Raw genomic sequence first — 18,974 nt, 5'->3', positions numbered from 1 at the left:
CCGCAGCTCCTGCCTCCCGCCGGGCACCGCCTGCAGCCGCTTTTATGGTGCGGCGGGGGGGGCCGACCCGAGGGGGCCCCCCCCTCCCCGCCTCTGCTCCGGAGCCCAGCCCTGCTCCCTGCCCACCCCCGGCCCTGCTCTGCCTCACCGCACACGGGGGCAAACCTGTTCCTGTCCCGAACCCTGTCCTTTCCCAGCCGGGAGGATCTGCTGTCCCGGACAGTCCCTAATTGCCGGCAGGCTGGACCTCCCCCGCGTCCAAACGGCCTCGGTCAGGGATGTCCCCTCGCTGGGCTGTCCCTCCAGGCACAGCACGGACTTTCTGGAGGTGACGAGCTGCTGTGCCGGGGACACTCCCTGCAGCTCCAGCTCAAGTGGGTGCACAGGCACAGCCGGGAGGTGCTGCAGCGGGGCCAGGGCTCGGGGGGGGCACGGCAGGGTTTGGGATGGTACCGTGAGCCCGGAGCACAGTTCCCCCCGGGCTTGGGGCATCACCTGTGCCATCCATAAACCAGGCTGGCTGTGGGGGTCCCCAGGCTCAGCCCCGCTCCGTGGGACGTGGAGAGGGGTGATGCCCCCCACCCCGGCTTGCCCCGGGAGCAACCTCCGGCTTGGGGTGCCGCCAGTCCCCGGGGCACCCTGCTGCCCACACGCCCGCCGTGCCCCGCCGTGGGATGGGGATAAACAGGAAACCCAGTGCCCCGGCCGTGCCCAGGGACCGGCCAGGAATGTGCCGGTGGCCACCGGACTGTTTGTTTGGAGTCAAAGCAGCCGGATCCTGCCGGGAGGAGCCAGGATCAACACGGCCGGGAATAGCCCGTGAGCTCATCGCCACGTCTCGCAAGGACCTCCAGCACCTCTGGGCGTGCAGGGATGCACAGCTCTGGGTCCCCGTCGCAGGGGACTCTCATCCCAGCCCTCTGCCTTGGCCGGGGTCAGGGCACGTCCTGAAGCCTCTGATCCCTAGCCAGCCCCAGAATGGGGGCCACGGAAAGCCCTGGGGAAGGGCAGGGCCGGGGCCAGCAGTGGAGCCCGTGACTCATTCGTCTCGACGTTTTGGAGATCAATTGCTTAAGTGTGAAGCCAGGAGCCTCCCCCGAACTCCTCCCCCGGCAGATGCTGGCAGGAATGCAGAGCAGGCGGGTGCTGGGTCCCGCTCCCAGCTCTGCTCCTGGGGACAGCAAGAAGAGAGGGGTGAGGGGGCTGCTGGGCTGCGCCACCTCTGGGACCCGCCAGCACCGGCGCTGTGTCCCGCCGTTCCTGTGACCGGGCTGGAGGTGTCCCCTGTGCCCTGAGGTGTCAGCCAGCGAGCCCCTCGTCTCCCTCGGGGCTCACTGGGTGCCAGCACCTGCAATCCCGAGCAGCCAGCAATGGCAGCAGCTAAAAATAGGCGGCGGCGGCAGGGCAGCCCCTGCGCGGGAAGCTGTGGGCGGCGGGCGGCGTGCGGGGCTATTCTCAGAGGGCTGCGGGACTATTCCTGGCCGGTCAATATTGATTCAGCCAGCTCAGGTGCAGCAGCTCACCCTGACAGCGCCGTATTTAGGGCCCGGCGAGAGGCGAGGCGGGCGGCTGAATCGGGAGCATTGTCCGGCGGAGGAAGAGGGCAGGGAGAGGATGTGAGCTCTGTAATCTGCAGCCAGCGGCTCCCGGCAGCAGCCGGGTGAGGGGCACACCCCGAGCCTGCTGTGGCTGAGGAGTGGCCAGCACGGAACATCTGCCCTGGGGACGCAGGGACGGAGCCAGGACACGTGCAGGCAGCTTCCGTCGGGAATAGGAGCATGTGTGAGGCACGAGGGGCAGCTGCTGCTCCTGGCTCCTGTGGTTTCCGAGCTGCTGGGCACGTGTCTGCTGCACACACGGCCACCAAGAGCCGGGGGACTGAGGACAGCTGGGGACTGCAGCTACCAAAGCACTATCCAGGCAGACCCCTGCTTGTTCTCAGCACTTAGGATGGTCCGGACCTGCCCGGAGCTGGGGAACTCAATACAAACAGCCCTGCATGCACCTGAGCCTGCACCAATGAGAAAGGACAGGGTGAGGGGCTGTTTGTCCCTGCTCACTACTCTGAAAGGTGCCTGTCCTCTCTGGCAGCTCCCCCAAGGCTGCATTATCAGCAAGTGTGGATAGCACAGTAGGAGCTGCATGAGTTGCTCAAAAAACACAGTGAGAGTGCTCATGACAGAGCCCGGGCCAGGGTTTATTTCCATGGGCACAGGCAGGGGCTGAGTGAGGATTGCCATGGTCGTGCAGGGTCCCAGAGCTGGCTGTGGCAGGCTGGGAGCAGCCACCTGCTCAAGGTGACAGCAGCAGCCGGGAGCACAGGGGACCCTGCCAGCCTACACCCAGCTCTCAGGAGATGCTGCTGCCCTGAGGTGCTGGGGAATCAAGTTGGGGATGAGCAGGGCTCTGCATGGCATCAGCAGGGCACGCTGCTGTCACAACCCTGTGTTGGTGAAGTCAGTTTCTCCAATCTCATCAGAGGTGCCTGAAATCCTTGATAGCCACCTGGGCAGCATTGCGCCCTGCTGCTCCCATCACTCCTCCTCCTGCAAGAAAGGAGAAATGGGGAATGCTGGTGCACCTCTTCCACATGCCCCTTCCTTCCTTCTGCAGGCCTCCATGAGGGTCCTGGCTCCCAGCTCTGCTCACCAGGGTGGGCTCCACTTCCACACAGGTACAGGCCAGGAATTGGGGACCGGTAGCCAGAGTAGGATGGTGCTGGCCGGGCGAAGTAGAGCTGGTCCAGAGACATCCCTCCATGGAAGATGTTCTGCCAACAGAGCTCTGTGTGAGCTAGCTGTGCCCAGGCCAGGCCCGTGTGCCCACCAGCACTGGCACCAGAGTGATGCTCAGAGTTGACATGCATGGTACCCACTCCACCGGGCAGCCCAAAGATCCTCTCCAGGTCTGGTGGCGTCAGGATGTCCCTGCCAATGACAGATGCCTTGAAGCCTGGGGCATAGTCTTCGATGCAGTCAAACACTAGAGAAAGATGAAGGGACTACTGAGCAGCCTGGGGGAACATGGTAGCAAGATAGTCTTCGATGCAGTCAAACACTAGAGAAAGATGAAGGGACTACTGCTGAGCAGCCTGGGGGAACTCCAGTGCAGCTCCAGGGCAGCTCTGCCCATGGGTGTTGCTGGGGTCTGTGTGCATTACGTACCCGTGTCTGCATACGCATTTCTGGCCTGCTCGTCCCAGGACTGCCCTCCTGCCAGCACGGCCGGGGTGTACTGCGTGAAGAGGGACACGACATGGCAGCCTGGCGGGGCCAGCCCCGGGTCCAGCGCTGAGGGAATGCAGAGCTCGATCATGGGCCTGGGGAGCAGCACACCAGCTGGGCAGGCAGAGGGGCACCCAGCCACTCCACACTCCTTCCCCAGCATCCACAGCCGTGACTGTCCCCTCCCTTCCCCAGCGCACCAAGGTGTGCCAGGCCAGGCTCCTACCTGCTGGAGGGGTGCCCGTGGGCAGCCTCAGTGAAAGCCTGATGCAGGAGCTGGGTGCCCTCGCAGTTGAGATGAATGGAGCACTGGTGGTGGGGCAGGGGCTGGCCGTCGCGGGCATTGGGGGCAGCCAGGAAGCTGGGCAGCCGATCCACCGCCACTGGGCATGGGGTGGGGAGATGAAGTGGGGTCTGGCACCAGTGTTCCTCCAGCAGGGATGGCAGTGGAGTGTCCTTGCTGGTACCTACCATTGATCTTGGTGACAGGGGAGCGCGTGTCAAGCTGCTGGATCCGCTGGACAAAATCCTTCGGCAGCCGCTCCTAGGGCGGGACACAGGGGTGCAGAGGCTGGCTGTGAGGGGCAGTGAGAATGGGGCTGCTCCAACATGCCAGCCCCCACCAGCCCCATGCGCTCCATACCTGAGGAATGAGCTCCAGAAAGGTGATTTGGGGGGAGGCGTTGGACAGCACCAGTTTGCTCCTCACCTCTGTCCCATCCTGCAGCACGACACCCTGCGCCTCCCCGGCCCTGCCCAGCAGCACGTGGCACACTGCCTGGGCACGTGAAGGGGACAGGACTTTACCAAGAGCACCCCTGCTGCCTGCAGGGATGGGCCCCTCTCCCACACAGCCCGTACCTTCTCAGCAAAGATGTGGGCTCCCCGGGCAGCCGCTGCCTGGGCGATGGCTTGGGACAGGGCTCCCATCCCACCTGCCACGTAGCCCCAGGCCCCCCGCCGTCCCTCCAGCTCACCCATGACGTGGTGCAACAGCACGTACCTGCAGCAGTAGGGCCTTGGATTAGCTGCTGGCTGAGGGGACAGATCTGTCCCCTGCATGGGTAGTGAGGATGGTGCCACAGCCCCCACAGTCCCCCCATGGGACCACGCCACCTCATGGGATGTAAACTCAGTTGCAGGGAGCACACACCAGCCAGGATTCAGCCCAGCCCGGGGACAGAGGTCTCCAAACATGAAGGGATAGGTGGGGGCCGCTCAGGAGAGCCAAATGGCAGGGCTGGGGGCAGCCCCTTGCCCAGCACCAACCCCTGAGGCACCTGGCAAAGCTGAGCAGGCAGCGGGAGGCAGAGGCAGGGGGACGGGGCATGGGTGTGCAGCAGAGCCATGCACAGAGCATGGCAAGGGGGGACAGTGCAGGATGAGCCCCAGGGGGAAGGGTCCCTCACCCACTGCCAGGGGTGTGTGGGCTGGCCATGGCTCCAATCACAGCATCAGTAGCCAGAGTTGCCTTCAGAGGTTCTGACTCAAACCAGTGGTCCAGGATCTGGCCCAGGAGAAAGAGAGCATGCCAGGCTTGGGGTGAGGAGCTGCCGCAGCATCCTGGCAGGCAGGAGAGGAGTGAGTGTTTCCACACCACCACTGCCAGCACGCACCTTGGAGATGGGAGCTGTGAGCACCTCGTAATAGTGGGGCAGCTGCCGGCCCAGTGCCAGCCCTGGGGGTGGAGAGCTGCTGTGAGACCTGCATGGCTGTGCCAGGGCTGGCTGCTGGTGCCCAGCTGGCTTTGCAGGTCAGTCAGTGGCACCAAGGTGAGCAAGCCTACCAGAGCCTGCCAGCCCAGACTGGGCTCCTCAGGAGGCTCTGCATTGCCCATCCCAGGTGCTGGCAAACCCCTTGCTATCGGGGTTCCCTGGCATCCCAGATGTACCTGCCTGCAGCAAGGGCTTCAGGGTTTGCAAGTTCCTGAGCTGCTGGAGCAGGGAACCCTTTCCCAGGGCAGCTGTATCCACTGGAGGGGCATCCAGCAGTGGGTCAAGGGCTAACACCATGCGCCCCATGAATGCCTCATACTCAGGGTAGGCCTGGAAGGGGACAGAGGGTGGACAACAAGGGCTGCACCATGGTGGGTGCAGTGGATACCCCCCCAGGAGCATCCCTGCCACACCAGGGGCAGGGCAGCCCCTCGTGGGTTTTGCTGTGCCAGGTACCTTCCCCTGGTGGTACCTGGGCATCCTTCTTGGAGAACTGAGCAATCTGCTGCTGAGTCTGGGCCATGTCATGTCCCAGCAGAAGGGAGCGAGGACGGCTCCTGTCCTCCAGCAGCGGGGTGAAGGAGTAGGGGTCCCGTGGGAGCACCCTCAGACCGTGCCGCTGCAAGACAGGGATGTTCCCAGTACAGGGACAGCCTGGCAGCAGGGTCCCCTTGCTTGCATGCTGGGAGTTGCCAGCAGCCCTGCAAAGGGTGGGTGCCACTACCTGCAGCTCCAGATCAGCATAGATTTGTGGTCGCAGCAGGCTGAGCAGATACGATGCCCGGGAGAACTTGAACCCTGGAACACGGGGAGGTGGTGGGGAACGTCCACCACCAGGGCTGGCCAGGGGGACAAGGGGCACGCAGGGATACCTGGCACAATCTCCTCGGTGACGGCCGCGCCGCCCAGCACGTGACGCTTCTCCAGCACAGCAGTGCGCAGCCCTGCCTGCTGCAGGTAGGCAGCCTGTGGGGAGCACGGCCACACTGCCCATGCTGGATGGCACTGCCAACGTGAGCACCCTCTTCACACGGTGCCCCCTCACTAGGGAGGGCCTGTGGGAGCCCCAGCCCCATGGACACTGCCACCAAAGCCCTCCCTTGCTCACAGCACAGACCCTTCCCAGTCCCTGTGGGTGGAGGAGAGGCAGCACGCCCCTCTAGGTACTCACTGCCACCAGCCCGTTGTGCCCTGCAAGAAGAGAGGGAGATGGGCAGAGCCCAGTGCTGGTGATGGTCCCACAGCACAGAGCACCCTGCCATTCCTGGGGCATGGGGGTGTGACAGCCACCCCGGTAACAAGCTCTAGACACAGGGACACAGGTGACAAGGAGCATCCTCCCCCAGCCCTGCAGCCCTGCTCCTAAAGGTGCAGCAGAGTGGGACAGAAATGCCCAGGGCAGATGCTCCCACAGTGCTCTGATGCTGGGGGGCTGCAATTTGTGCCACACCCCTGCGTTGTCCCAGGCAGGAGGAGCAGTCCGGGGGTTGGCAATGCGTCCAGCACTACTGCGGTGCCCACCAAGCTGCTCCTCTGCCGCCTGCCCTGGGGGAGGGCAGATGCGGGTCCCCGCCGCCTGCCCGCAGCTCGATCCCGCTCCCCTCTCTGTTACCTGCCCCGATCACCACCGCGTCGTAGTCCGGCTGCAGCTGGGCAGCAGCCCCGGCATGGGCCAGCCGCGCTGCTGCCGGCGCCAGGGACAGAGGCCACCCCTGCGGGGAGCGGGACGGGCGGAGCAGAGCTCCCCGCAGCGCGGCCGCCCTCGCCCCGCAGCGCCCGGCCATGGCCGCGCCAGCCGGACTTTGCTTTCACCGCGGAGCTTTCCGCAGGGCTCCCGGCACGGGGAGGGGACGGGGCCAGCGCCGGGAACGCCTTGCGGGGGCGGGGAGGCCGCTCAGGACAGGGGCGCCCGGGAGCGCTGCCCGCGGCTGCTGCGGACCCGGCCCGGGGCTTGCGGCGGGGCCGGAGGCGAGCCCGGGGCTGAGGAGGGGTCACATCCTGCCTGGGGCTCGGCTGGCTGCCAGCAGCTCCCAGGCTGTACTCCAGGACGGTGCTGAGAGCCCCCTCCCCCTGCTGCTGTTGTGCTGCAGGGACTATCCAGAGGCACGCGGCTGCGGTGACGGGCCAAGCACGGCCGGACAGACGGAGTTTGGCACACCCCAAAGCAGACAAGCCCCAAGCACAGCCCTGAAAGCGGCAGGAAAAGGGGCAGTTTGGGAATGAGCTTGGCTTTGAATCCAGAACTACTGCTCAGCAGGGCAAATTCCAGCTAGCAGGATGGGGCAAAGGCCCTGTCATGGTCCAGTGCTCCCTGAATTGCTGTCCCCAGCTCCAGCGAGTGGCATGGGAGCAACAAGGGGCAGTGGCTACGTGAGTCCCTTGGGGCCGGCCCCATTCCCAGCTGTACTTGAGGTTTGCAGTGCCTGGGAAACACATAAGCTGCTTCAGGATTTACTTGCTGTTCCCAGCTAAGCTCAGAGCTGTGGCTAACTGGTGCCTGGGTGTGGGGAAGGGGGTGCAGGATGGGTTGCACCTCCCCAGAGCCTGCCAAACCTCTGGGGGCCCTGCACCCCACATTTGGGGATGAGGGGGAAGGGGGATGCACCCTAGACTATTGCTCCACTCAAGTTTGGCTACACTATCTTGACCTCTGGCCAAAGCCTGGCAGCAATGCCAAGCTAATATTATAAATCCTGCTCTGGAAATGCACTTTTCAGCAAGACAGTGATTTGCCAACAGCATCTTGGCCCCCCTCTCTGTCTGTCCCCAGAGGCTGCTGGGTGGCAGTGAAAACCATGGGGAGCAGGCAAAGGGACAGTGCCAGCCCTGGCCAGGCTGAAGGATGGCAAGGTCGCCTGTTGCTGCCTACAGGCACAATCCACGGCATGGCACACAGACACTGAGAAAGCCACCCAGGCTCTGGAGCACCCACACACCCACTTTAATCCCAGCCCCAGGGTGGCTGGAGGCAGCTCAGAGCAGAGGGATGCGGGATGGCTCCCAGAGGCGCCGGGCCAAGTCGTAGGCCTGCTGGACCACGAGCTCGGAGGGGATGATGCCCAGGTGCAGGGTCAGCAGCTCATAGCACTTCACCACCTCTGCCTGGTGGTTCTTGCTGTAGTAACGCAGCAACTTCCTGCAGAGGAGAAGACAGGGCACACAGTCACCCCCTTCCAACGACCTTCCCTCTGTAAGCACTTTGCAAGGACACAGCAAAACCATGGCACCAGGCTGGGAGATGGGCTGGTGCAACTCCAGTGACACCACAGCACTGGCATCACTCACAGGGACCTGTGTGCCATCACAGCTTTGAGCCATGGTGCCAAACCACAGGGCTGGCAACTGCTCACCTGTAGTAGTCCCCTGCAAGCATCCCAATGGGAGCAGAATCATCAGACAGGACTGGTACCTCCATCACCTCCAGCTTGTAGCCCTGGGGAGAAATGACAGCAGAGGGCAGGAGCTGGGATGGGACCACCGAGCAGTCAGAGCTGGCTAGGCCTACAGCCCTGCTCCCTGCCCCGGGAAAGAGGGCTCAGCCCCTTCCTGGCCCCACATACCATCTCATTCTCAAACCAGAGGAAGTAGGAGCAGCAGTAGTCACCATCCTGCAGCATCAGTGTTGTGTAGCCCTTCTGTAGGTACCGCCGGGCCAGTGTGATCAGGGACCAGACCTGGGGGACAAGGGGCACCTGAACCTGAGCAGAAACCCCTCCAATTCCCACTCTCTTCTGCGGTTCCCATCCCACACCCACCACATGAGCAGCACCTTTTTCTTGATGAAGGTGGCCAGGGGACCCTTGCCCAGCTCTGAGCTGGACTTCTCTGTCACACTGAGTGATGGTGCCATCATTTGTCCAGCTGTGCGGTCCACATAGATGAAGTGCACCAGGCCAGGGAAGTCCTCCAGGTACGTGGGATGAGTTAAGGGTGTCCAACAACTTTGATGCCCTTCTAGGACAGCCCCTGAGCCTCGGGGAAACCACCTTTGCCCACCACATTCCTCCCCTTGATCCCAGTACGGGGGTACAGGGTCCCACTCCCACATCTGCTACCCCCTTAGGGACACCCCGTTGCCAGGCTGGGTCCCCAGCTGCAGAGATGGGTATGACACCATGGTGATATTGCGCCTGCTCTTCACCAGCAGGAAGTCCCGCCAGTCCAGCAGCTTCTCCCTGCCGAGGAGAGGCACGGTGAGAGGCCAGGACCCACAAGCCCCAGCACAGCTGGGAATGGGGCAGCCCCCTGGCGATGCTGATCATCCCCATGCACTCACCTCATCAATTTCTGAGCACGGTCCCGCAGCCCTTGGGACAGGCTGTGGCCAGCAGAGGTCAGGAAGAGCTGGCGGTACACGGAGCAGAGCTGCCGCTTCACGTTGGCCACTGACTGCAGCAGCCTGAGCCAGGGGACACAGACAGTGCCGAGTTTGGACACTGGGTCCTCAGCACTGCAGGGACAGCTGGGCTGGTCCCCAGGCTGGGAAAGGTCCCTGCCTGTCCCAGAGACTTTCCGTGGCTTCCCCCTACTCACTCTAGGGAGCTCCCAGGTTCACTCCGTGAAAATATCTTGTTCTTAAAGTCCAACCAGGTGTTCTGCAACTAGAAAGAGACAGGACTGTGTCAGGCTGTGGAGAAAACAGGACAGGGTCCTCATGTCCCCACACCCACCTGGATGTCCTGTCCACTCAGCTTCTTCACAAATTTGTCCATGCGCTGCCGCAGCTCAGCGAGGAATGGGTAGGAGCGTGCGACTCCCACCTCTGGTCCCTCTTCCAGCTTCTTCTCCAGCACCAAGAAACCATCCAGCAGTTGGTACAAGGTGATGGCCACCTGGGTCATGGGGCCCTGCCGGGGAAAGGAGAGGTGGGTCAGGCAGGACCCAGTCCCACCCAGCTTCCCTCCCCTCAGAGGCAGCTCACCTTGGTCAGTAGCACAAGGCAGATGCCTGGCCAGAGAGGGAGGCAGTGCATGGTGTGTGGCAGCAAGGGGCAGTAACCTTCCCGCAGGCTGGCATCCAGAAAGATCCTTCTGGGGTTTGAAGCTTCAGGGACCAGAGGCCCCAAGGTCTGGAGCAAGTCCTCTGCCATCTGGGAAGACAGGGGATGTGCTCAGTCCCCTGTGGGGATGAGACAGCTCGCACTGAGAGTGCTCTGTAGGGATGCAGCATTGCCTTGGAAGCTGCAACCAGACAAGACAGAACCAAAAGAGCTGGAGGGACCATGTAGCAAAAGATCAGAAGTGAGGAAAGTGCCCAGGACCCTAAGGACCCTAAAGGAGCAGCAAAGAAGAAGACTGTTGCAAAGACAAAGGTTGCAAATGCCTCAAACGGAGGCCAGTGTTTGCTGCCGTGTGTGAGGGGTTGCAGCATCCACCAGAAAAGCAGCCCAGAAAGCCCAGTGGCAGCAGAGGGAGACACTGGACTGCTCTGAGGCAGCCCCACTCTCTGCTGACAGCTCCTTGTAAGCAGTGCCTCAGAGGAGGAGATCAGAGCTGTCACAATTATGCACAACACGGGGGACGCAGGGCACCCTCAGCTGCAGCACAGCAAGAGACGAGTGACGAGGACCAGAATCTGCAAAAGGCACTGGGACAGGCTGGTGAGGCGTGGAGCTGGGAGGTGTTGCAGGACTCCGTGCTCACCTGGACGTCTGCAGCATCCACCTCCCCAATGCTCAGCATCTCAGCACCCTCTGACCAGCTCTCGCTGCCTGCAGAGAACACGGCAGGGCACCCTTCCACCCCCCTCAGAGCCCTGGGGCCCATGCAGGGCTGGGGGTGTGGGGCACGGCTGCTGCCCAGCCAGGCACTCACCTGTACTGTGCCGGCCTGGCGAGGGCTCAGGTGTGTAGTACACCTCAGGCACAGAGAGATCGTCTGTGTCCTGCCAGCAAAAACAAATGGGTCAGTGACTGCAGTGATACAGGCAGCCCTCCCAGCAATCCCACCCTGCAACTCCTCATCTCAAGGACTCACTTGGTCATCTGAGCCCTTCTCTGCAGCTCCATGGGAGCCAGGGCCACTCACAGGGATGCTCTCACTTCTCTTGGGTCCCTGAGGGAGAACATTCCCGGCTGTGGGCTTTCAAAAACAGAGAAAAAGCCCCTAAGCCCCAGCTGTCAAGGCATCCCCCCATGGGAGCACCCTGACTTGCTGCACGCCCAATCCTGCTCTGAAGTACCTGTGGTTCAAGCTCCTCCTCAGCACTCTGACTGGGGTACAGGTCCTGAACCAGGAGGATGAGGACAAGCAGGTCGGCAGGGCGGATGGAGCTGGCGTTGCGGCTGCAGGCCAGAGAAGGAAGGGGTCAGCTGGGAGGGCAAATGGCTGCCCTGGGCAAATGGCTGCCCTGGGGAGGGTGGTGGGGCCGGGCGCACCTGGAGTAGAAGGCCAGCAGCTTGGTGTGTACCAGAAGGAAGGCATGGCCCACTTCATCCCCGCCACGCTCGGGGCTGGTGTTGATGTACTGTACCACCTGTCGCTCCAGGAACTCGATGCACTGCTCACACAGCTGAGGATGGATCAGCCGCTCCACGGCCTGGCGTGCAGGAGGAGGGCAGGCTGCTGAGCTCCCTCAGCCCCAGCCTTGCAGTCCTGGGGGCAGGTCTGAGCTTCCATTGCTCCAAGGAGCTGCCCGAAAGTCCCCAGCCTACTGCCTTTTCCCACATCCTGGGACTCCACACAGCCTCCCACCCTTGGAGCACCCCAAAAGCGAGGGGCAGCCCAGACCATTGGTACCTCCACTGCAAAGCTCTGGTCCTCCTCCCGCAGGCGGCTGTAGGTCTCCAGCAGGCCCCGCAGCAGGCTCCACACGCGCTCCCGCTGCTCCCAATCAGCCGGCCGCAACCTGCAGCCGTCACAGAGTGTAAGCTCACAGGGGGCTGTCACCTCCCTGCGTGGCACTGACACACCGAACCCCAGCTGCAGCCCAGCAGGCAGGGGGTCCTGCTGCAAACGGGGGGTCCCAGCTGGAGACACCCACTCCCACCCCCCGGTGCTGCATGAAGGCAGCTCAGGGCAGCCACCCCAGCAACCGGACATGGCACCCCGTGCCGGTGGCTGTGCCTGCTCACTCCTTGCGGATGAGGTGCGAGTCGAGCGTGACGAGGCCGCAGTGAGCCTCCACCAAGCGCCGCAGCACGAAGAGCGTCCGGCGCAGGTCGTCCTCGCTCTGCGTCCCGTCGCCGTTCACTGCGATGTACAGGCAGTCCCCGAACTGCGAACGGCAGCGGGGTCAGGCGGGGCCGGCCAGGGGTTCCTGGTCCCCGGTGCCGGTCCGGGGTCCCGGTGCCGGCCCTACCATGTGCAGGACGTGGAGGTGCCGCCCGCCCTCGGTGGCGAAGCAGGTATAGGTGTCGGAGAGCTTCTCCAGCAGCGCGGCGCAGGAAATGATGAGGGGGGCGAAGAGGGTGTTGAGGCTGTCCTCCAGCGCCGGGCCCTGCGCCACACTCTCCCGGTCAGCGCCCACGCGCGACCGCGCACCCCACGCTCCCTCCCGCACCCGCGCCGCCCGTCCCGCCCCACCTGCCCGGCGTGGGACGGCCGCAGCCGGCGGAGGAAGGCGGCATCGGCCCAGTAGAAGAGCAGCTCGGCCGCGGTGCTGGCGATCAGGACGCAGCGCATGGCCTGCGGCGGGGGGGACACCGGGACCGAGCGGCTCCACCGGGACCGGGCGGCTCCACCCGCCCCGCGCCGCTTCCTGCTCCGCCGCGCGTGACCGCCGCGCCCACGCGCGCAGCGCCCCCCGCGGCCCGGCGCGGCACCGCACCCACCGGGTGGCACCGCACCGGGTGACACCGGCACCGTGTGACCGCCGCACCGCACGGTGTGACACCGGCACCACTCCCACCCGCCCGGCCCGACCCGACCCGCGGCGGACAGAAGACGCCGGCGCGGTTGAGAGCCCAACTTTATTACACCTCCGGTAGCGCCCGGGCGCGTCTCAGCTGCTGCTGCCCGCGACATCGCCGCTGTCCCGGGCAGGACACGCTCTCGGCCCGCCGCTCCGCCCCTCTCTGCTCCGGGATGTATAATTTAATTATCAACATTTCCCGCCGTGGAGCCCGAGCTCGCCCGCCCGGGGCGGCCCCGGCGCGCCCTCCCCTGCCCCGCCCCGCCCCGCCCGGTGCATCCCGCGGCGGGCCCGGCCGGCTGGCGGCATCCCGGCGGCAGCAGAGGGAGCTGCTTCCATGCGCTTGCTGCACCGGAGCACCGCCCGCCTGCGGGGAGGCGTCCGGCTGCTGGAGGGGTCATCCCGAGGGGCAGCGGGACCAGGGGTCGGGGAGGGCGTTCGTCCCGGGATGTACCGGGGCTCAGCACCCCAACCCTCCCTGCAGCCAGCGGGCACCGGGTGCTTCTCGCAGCTCACAGGACGGAGGATGGCAGGCCCTGCAAACTGGCTGTCGCACTGCTCTGGCGGGATGGTGGCCAGGGCTGTGGAGCTCTGCGGTCACAGAGCAGGGTGGCCCCAAGGTGGAGGACATCCTGGGGGTGAGGATGAGGGCACGGCGTGGAGCTGCCCAACAAGGCCCCACGGCGAGGCTGCGTGGGCTGCCAAGGAGGCAGCGTGACCTGGGCAGTGCACAGGGGCAGGAGCGGGGCTGGCGAGTCCACTGTGGCCGCAGGCTATCGGTACCGACAGGCCAGCGCGTTCACATTCTTCACCACGTAGAAGCTCATGGTCAGCGGGGGGATGACCAGGGTGCGGCCGGCCCGCAGCGGGCGAGGCTTCAGCTCGGGGAGAGTCCCGTCATCCACCATGGCCAGCGGCTGCCCGTTGAGCTGCACCGACCTGCGGGAGCAGGAGAGGGTCAGCGCAGTGGCACTGAGCACGGGACAGTGGTGGCGGTCCCAGGCAGCAGCACCTCACTTACTTGGAGTGGAGCCCGTCCTTGCCATAGGGCTGCAGCAGGTACTGGTGGACAATCTTATCCCGCAGCGTCCCTGCCAGCTTGATTTTCTTCCGGGAGCGATGCAGGTTGATGATGTAAAGGGTGATGGATCCCCGGACGTAGTTGTGACTGCAAAGGGGAGAGTGGAGATGAGGGCTGCACTGCCACGTCCTCAGGGAGCACCGCCTCCAAGAAGGGGCTTGGGGGTCTCTGTAAGAACTGGGCCCGTGCAGGCATCCAGATTCGCTATCCTGCGGCCCCTTCACGGGGAGATGCCACCTTCCCATCATGAAGCCTGGCTCTGTGGCGACACCTTTCAACACCCCCTCTTCTGCCAGCAGTGACACGGCACAAGAGAACGCTGCCACGGTGTCCAGAGTGGGGGTGGCCAAGGACAGTGTCAGTCCCAGGAGTGCCCCCCACCCCCAAACCTTGCAAGGAGGAGGCTGAGAACGGAGGGGAGCTCTGTGCGTGAGTGGCGTCTGCCCCGCCACCCCAGGCACCTGACAGACAGGTCCGGACACTGATCCTCTGTCCCTGCCTAATCAGGCAGCCCCAAACAAAGGCTATAAAGCACTTTGCACCTGTCAGTTACTAGACAAGGTTTCCTACCGAGCTGGAGGCATGTTGAAAGCATCTGGACTGTGTAAAGAAACAGCCTCTCCTCCTCCACAATAGCAACTTGTGTCCGCGGAGGAGGTGGCCGCCCCCCCGGCTCGCTGAGGTGCTTTCAAAGACCTTATCAGCGAAACAATAACCAGGCCAGGCTCCCCGGCAGCACGGCCCGGCGGGTAACCCGACCGAGCGGGGCCCCTCGTGTGAAATGCACTCCCTTGATCTCTGGTGCCCAGGCTGCCCGGCGGCCGCGGCACCGGCACCGCCGCGCCCGTTCCCAGGGCGGGCTTGCCTCGACTTTCATCGGGGGCATCGCCATTCCCGCACTCGCCCTTCACTGCGACAGCGGCCAGAGCCACTATCCTGGGAAGCCGAGCTGCAGCAGCGTGTCCTTGTTGGCCCCCATCTCCCGGGGGTACCATGATCCCACCCTGCACCCTCAGCCTGCCCGGCTCCGCTCACTTGTGGTAGCTGGTGCAGTGGGCGTAGATCCGCAGCTTGTCGCGAATGACCCTGCCGGGCCGGGGCTTCCTCTGGAGACCGGCCACGTGGATCGCCAGCACCTTGGGACCAATGAGGCGCTTGTAAAGCAGGGACAGCCAGTAGTCCTGGGGGGCAGAGGGGACAGTCAGCAGCACAACAGCCCCCCCTGCTCACAGAGGGTGTGGGCAGGAAAGGCTGGCTCCCCTGCTTGTAGCCTAGCAAACTTTTGGCTGTTGGGGTGAAAATGTTGTGTGCCAGATGTCTGCCTTGAGATGAGTTCTTTTTGTGCAGTCCAAACCATAATGGCATGGATGTTTCCAGGAAAGAGACTCAGGGAGGAATTCATTGCCCATGCTGAGAGACAGGGGTACCCTCTAAAGGAGCTCAGATCTTGGCTGGGTTGCAGAGCATGGGGAGCAGCACGAGCACATGAGCACATACCCATGGACCAACGCACAGCCGTGCTGTGGACCTGCACACCAGCTCCAGCTGATGCACACAGGATGGTGGTGCCCCTGGAGCAGGCTCTTCGTCCACTCTCTACACAGAGCTGGAGCACATCAGAACTCTCCCTGCTCTTTGTCTCTGTTCATGGCACACTGGCTTTTGGGACTGCTGAGGGTGCTCAGCTTCCCAGAGGTATTTCTCCCATTTTCAAGCCTCCTGTGGAGCATGGGGAAGCCAAGCTCAAGAAAGAGGAAATGCTCAGACCCTGCACACATGCATGAGCAATGCAGCCCTAATTACGTCACCACACACTACTTTATCCTGCAGGGCACAGGATGGGCCCCAGGCCCCAGGGAGGCCCCCCCTCATCCTCTGCAGGAGCTGGGAGGTGTGTGGTAAATGAAGCAGGGTTGGGGAAGGGAAAGGGCAGGCTCAGGCCCTCGCCTGCTGTTCTGCAGGATGGGGCTCTGGCTCCAGGCATGCCAGATGATGCTGGGGAGATGCAGCTTCTCTCCCTGCTTCTCTGAGTGCTGCCTCTGGGTGCTGGGCACCTTCACACACATGAGCACTCTGGATAAATGCCCTCTGAACAGCCCAGACTGGATGTCCTAGAAGGGCCATGTGCCCCAGGGCAATTGGGATGATCTTCCCTCCCTGCTGGCAATGTCAAACATTCAGCAGTGATGGTCACATAGCACCAGGGGCTGACCTGCACGGTGAGGAGGAAATGAGTATTGAACAGGCACCCTGTGGCTCTGCACAGTGCCTGGGAAGGGCAAGGACAGCCCTGCATGGTCAGGACAGTGTGATGGAGGGGTCTTGCATGCCCTTCAGGGGCATGTGGTTGGGAATGGGGTCTCCAGGCCCCCAGGACGCAGAGGAGAATGGGCAGGTGGAAGTGCAGATGTCTCATTTAGAGTCAGTTACCCGTCCTGTGTCTGGGGAGCCCTCCCACAGCCCCCAGTTAACATGCATTTTGGGTAAAGAGGTCAGCATACAAAACTGAGCAGTGGGGCACCAGTGACCAGCACAAGGTGAAAACCCACCAGCCAGACTGGACTGCCAGCCCTATGATCTTTCCAGTTCAGCAGAAGCTGATCTGTTCCATCAGCACTTAGCTGCACTGGCAGAGAGAGATCCAGACACACTTCTCACTTTCTGGGCAGGATTTTGGCATAATGCTACAGGAAAAGCCACTTCTGTTCTCCTCTCGCTACTCCCAGCCAAAACCACAGGGCTTTGTGCCACACCAGCCTGGTAACTGCTTCCTCTGGAAACTCTGGGCCCCAAAGGAGATTTGAGCGTGAAGGGAGAGGCTCGTGTAGCCTGAGACAGCTCAGCCACAAGGCCAAAGCTCCCAGGGAGAGCGAGCTGCAGTTGCTCAGTGCTGCCTGTGTGTGCTGTCAGTGAGTCCCTGACCCTGCTGGCTGACTGGGCTGCTCTGCAGCCTGAGGAGTGCACCAGGCTTCTGCGGGAAGCAGTGCCAGCCTGTGCTGCTCAGGCTCACAGCAGGCAGGAGAAACAGTTCTGCTGCCTCTCTGACAAGCCACCCTGATTAGCAGTCATTAGATGAGTAACTACTTGAGTTTGCAGTGAGGACAAAGAAAAGCACAGGCTTCAGTGTTTAGCCCCATGCTTGCACTAAAACGAAGTTTTGTGTCCTGAGCTACTTGTCAGCTCAGGTTTTTAGGTCTTCTCTAGAAGCCCTTCTGGGGTTTCTTGTCTCCTCTCCACATTTCCACTGTGAGATGCTGCTTTCCCCCACAAGTTATGGGAGTGATAGAGGCCAGACTCTCAGTGTCTGACCTCAGGATTTCCATGTGGATCCCAAGAGCTGTCTGCCGGGGACTCTCAATGGTCTTGCCTCCATGGTGAGCTGGGACCAGCAGCTCCAGCCACCAGCTGAGCACCCACCCCTCTGGGCTGGGTGTTCCCCAGGGATTTGCTGCTCTGACATCAGTGTCCTCCACTCTCAAGGCTCAGCAGCAGCAAGCTTTGTAATGTGGGGGTCCTGAGAGCCTGCCCAGCCCCATGATCTGCCCCAGCTGCTGCAAATTTCACATCTCAGCACATGCTCTTCCCAAGGATTCTCTGAACAGCCCTGCAGAGCTGGGAGCATTGAGCTCCAGGCTCCTGCCACGATGGCTTGTGGGCAGTGCTGTGCCATTCAGCACCTCCCAAGCTGGGCACTAGGACAGATGATTGTCTCTCCTGAAAGTGCTGGCTGTGTTTTGTGAGCTTCTGGCCCAGCTAAGGGTACACAGCTTTCCTGAGAAAAACCATACCGGTGCCATGGGTTGGGTAAGACAGTCAGCAGTGATTTAGGGTGAGCTGTTCTGCAAAGTATGAGGTGATCACGGCTGAGCGTGCAGTGTTTCAGCACACTCAGTGCCTCCAGGGCAGTGCAGGAAGCACTGTGTCCCTCCAACATCTGCAGGAGGTGAGGGGAGAGCAGTGCTTTTACCTCGCCTTGCTGGCAAAGCTAGCTCCAAAGTCTCAGTTTCAAGAAGGATGTGAAAATACCGAAGAGAGTTCAAAGGAGGGCCAGGAGAATGACCCGGGGTTGAAAAAGGAGTCGTCAGCACTGGCCTCAAGGCACTTGAGCTCTTCAGCTCACTGCAGGGAAGCACTGCAGACAGCTGCAGCTTTTCGCGTCATCGCAAAGCCACTTGTGCGAGGGGCCAAAATCATGTTATTTGCAATAAATTACCAGGACCTGGTGACACCAAGCATTCAGATGATGGATTACACACACACCTAGCACGACTGAAACAAACCTGCTGAGGACAGACACTTTCCCTAGCTGGGCTGGTGCTCCAGGGCTGCTCCTTCCACTGGCATGAATGAACCTCGGCCAAAATCACGCCAGGGCTGCTGGGCTGGGTGTTCCCCAGGGATTTGCTGCCACCAGCTCCTGTTCAAATGGGCCCACCTTGGGCAATGGTTGCTCTTGAAACCCAGCTGGAACCAGGGTGGCTTTTCCGCTGACCAGTGACCTCTTCCTCAGCCCTGACAGCAGCTGGCACCTGCTGCCATGTGGCACACCCTGTGCAAGCAAGTTCCCCAGGCTGGCAGTGCCCACACACCCCTTGCAAAGACAGTGCAGTGTGGTGCTGGGCATTCTCTCAGGGACAGCCTCAGCAATGTCCAGGGAGACAGACTGCTCCAACCAGTGCAACTGCAGAAAGGATTCTTTTGGAGTCACAGCAGACTCTTGTTGTGAGGGCTGAGCCAGCAATACAGCTGTAGCGGTAGAGGAGGGCTAGCAGAGAGGAATTTGGTTTGGTATTAGTCCCACGGGAATCGAGGGATCTTTCTTGGTTTAATTACTTTGCAGACCCATCAAGCAGCACTGCAGGTGAGGAGCACCTGAAGGCAGAGCTTTCCTGTGCCTCAGGAGGTCTCCTGTCTGGGACCCCTGATGTGTGGGCAGGAGGGGAGCTTGTGCTGGGTGAGCTGATGTGAAGAGCTCAGGGAGCCTCACCTTCTGAGCCTCATGGGGCCCGTGAGGACATACAAGCTTTCCACTAGAGAGGGAAAGCCCAGAGAGTTCCACTTGATCTCTTAGCACAGTTTACTTCATTGCAGAAGTTTTAGAGA

The 18,974-nt window shown here is 62.4% G+C and overlaps 3 protein-coding genes across 10 annotated transcripts in view; all 3 read right to left on the bottom strand.

Moving 5' to 3' along the window:
- Window positions 1-2,176: 2,176 nt before the first annotated feature.
- On the bottom strand, window positions 2,177-6,771 carry PYROXD2 (pyridine nucleotide-disulphide oxidoreductase domain 2). Of its 4 annotated transcripts, none has more exons than XM_039709364.1 (16): window positions 6,552-6,768; window positions 6,111-6,130; window positions 5,812-5,905; window positions 5,664-5,737; window positions 5,412-5,558; window positions 5,116-5,269; window positions 4,841-4,902; window positions 4,634-4,731; window positions 4,086-4,227; window positions 3,868-4,002; window positions 3,696-3,768; window positions 3,451-3,607; window positions 3,165-3,319; window positions 2,872-2,982; window positions 2,650-2,770; window positions 2,177-2,546 (listed from the first exon to the last, which is right to left on the bottom strand). In XM_039709364.1, the coding sequence occupies exons 1-16, from the start codon at window positions 6,721-6,723 to the stop codon at window positions 2,417-2,419; spliced, it is 1,845 nt and encodes a 614-aa protein (XP_039565298.1). In that variant the 5' UTR covers window positions 6,724-6,768; the 3' UTR covers window positions 2,177-2,416. The 4 variants fall into 4 exon arrangements, with proteins under 4 accessions (XP_039565298.1, XP_039565299.1, XP_039565300.1 ...); XM_039709365.1 differs by having other exon boundaries at window positions 2,876-2,982; window positions 6,552-6,765; XM_039709366.1 differs by lacking the exon at window positions 2,177-2,546 and having other exon boundaries at window positions 2,876-2,982; window positions 3,165-3,234; window positions 6,552-6,770.
- A 1,086-nt stretch (window positions 6,772-7,857) lies between these two features.
- On the bottom strand, window positions 7,858-12,629 carry HPS1 (HPS1 biogenesis of lysosomal organelles complex 3 subunit 1). Of its 3 annotated transcripts, none has more exons than XM_039709360.1 (18): window positions 12,463-12,629; window positions 12,239-12,376; window positions 12,012-12,154; window positions 11,677-11,785; window positions 11,316-11,476; window positions 11,120-11,222; window positions 10,915-11,019; window positions 10,753-10,822; window positions 10,582-10,649; window positions 9,861-10,028; window positions 9,610-9,786; window positions 9,473-9,540; window positions 9,216-9,338; window positions 9,049-9,114; window positions 8,709-8,853; window positions 8,500-8,637; window positions 8,290-8,372; window positions 7,858-8,075 (listed from the first exon to the last, which is right to left on the bottom strand). In XM_039709360.1, the coding sequence occupies exons 1-18, from the start codon at window positions 12,559-12,561 to the stop codon at window positions 7,913-7,915; spliced, it is 2,127 nt and encodes a 708-aa protein (XP_039565294.1). In that variant the 5' UTR covers window positions 12,562-12,629; the 3' UTR covers window positions 7,858-7,912. The 3 variants fall into 3 exon arrangements, with proteins under 3 accessions (XP_039565294.1, XP_039565296.1, XP_039565297.1); XM_039709362.1 differs by having other exon boundaries at window positions 8,500-8,613; XM_039709363.1 differs by having other exon boundaries at window positions 10,915-10,992.
- A 787-nt stretch (window positions 12,630-13,416) lies between these two features.
- The window catches only part of HPSE2 (heparanase 2 (inactive)), a 106,737-nt gene continuing 101,179 nt past the window's right edge, over window positions 13,417-18,974 (bottom strand). For 2 of the 3 annotated variants that reach the window (XM_039709016.1, XM_039709013.1), the window contains 3 exons: window positions 14,907-15,052; window positions 13,812-13,958; window positions 13,417-13,729 (listed from right to left, as the gene is read on the bottom strand). In XM_039709016.1, coding sequence (XP_039564950.1) covers window positions 13,564-13,729; window positions 13,812-13,958; window positions 14,907-15,052 — 459 coding nt within the window. In that variant the 3' untranslated portion in view covers window positions 13,417-13,563. The remainder of the gene's footprint in view (window positions 13,730-13,811; window positions 13,959-14,906; window positions 15,053-18,974) is intronic. The other variant, XM_039709015.1, reaches the window with a different exon arrangement.

Source organism: Passer montanus, unplaced genomic scaffold (genome assembly GCF_014805655.1).
Source record: "Passer montanus isolate IOZ18808 unplaced genomic scaffold, ASM1480565v1 scaffold21, whole genome shotgun sequence".
NCBI lineage: Eukaryota > Metazoa > Chordata > Aves > Passeriformes > Passeridae > Passer > Passer montanus.
Note: the sequence above shows the minus strand (reverse complement) of the source record. Positions and strands in the feature narration are given on the sequence as shown.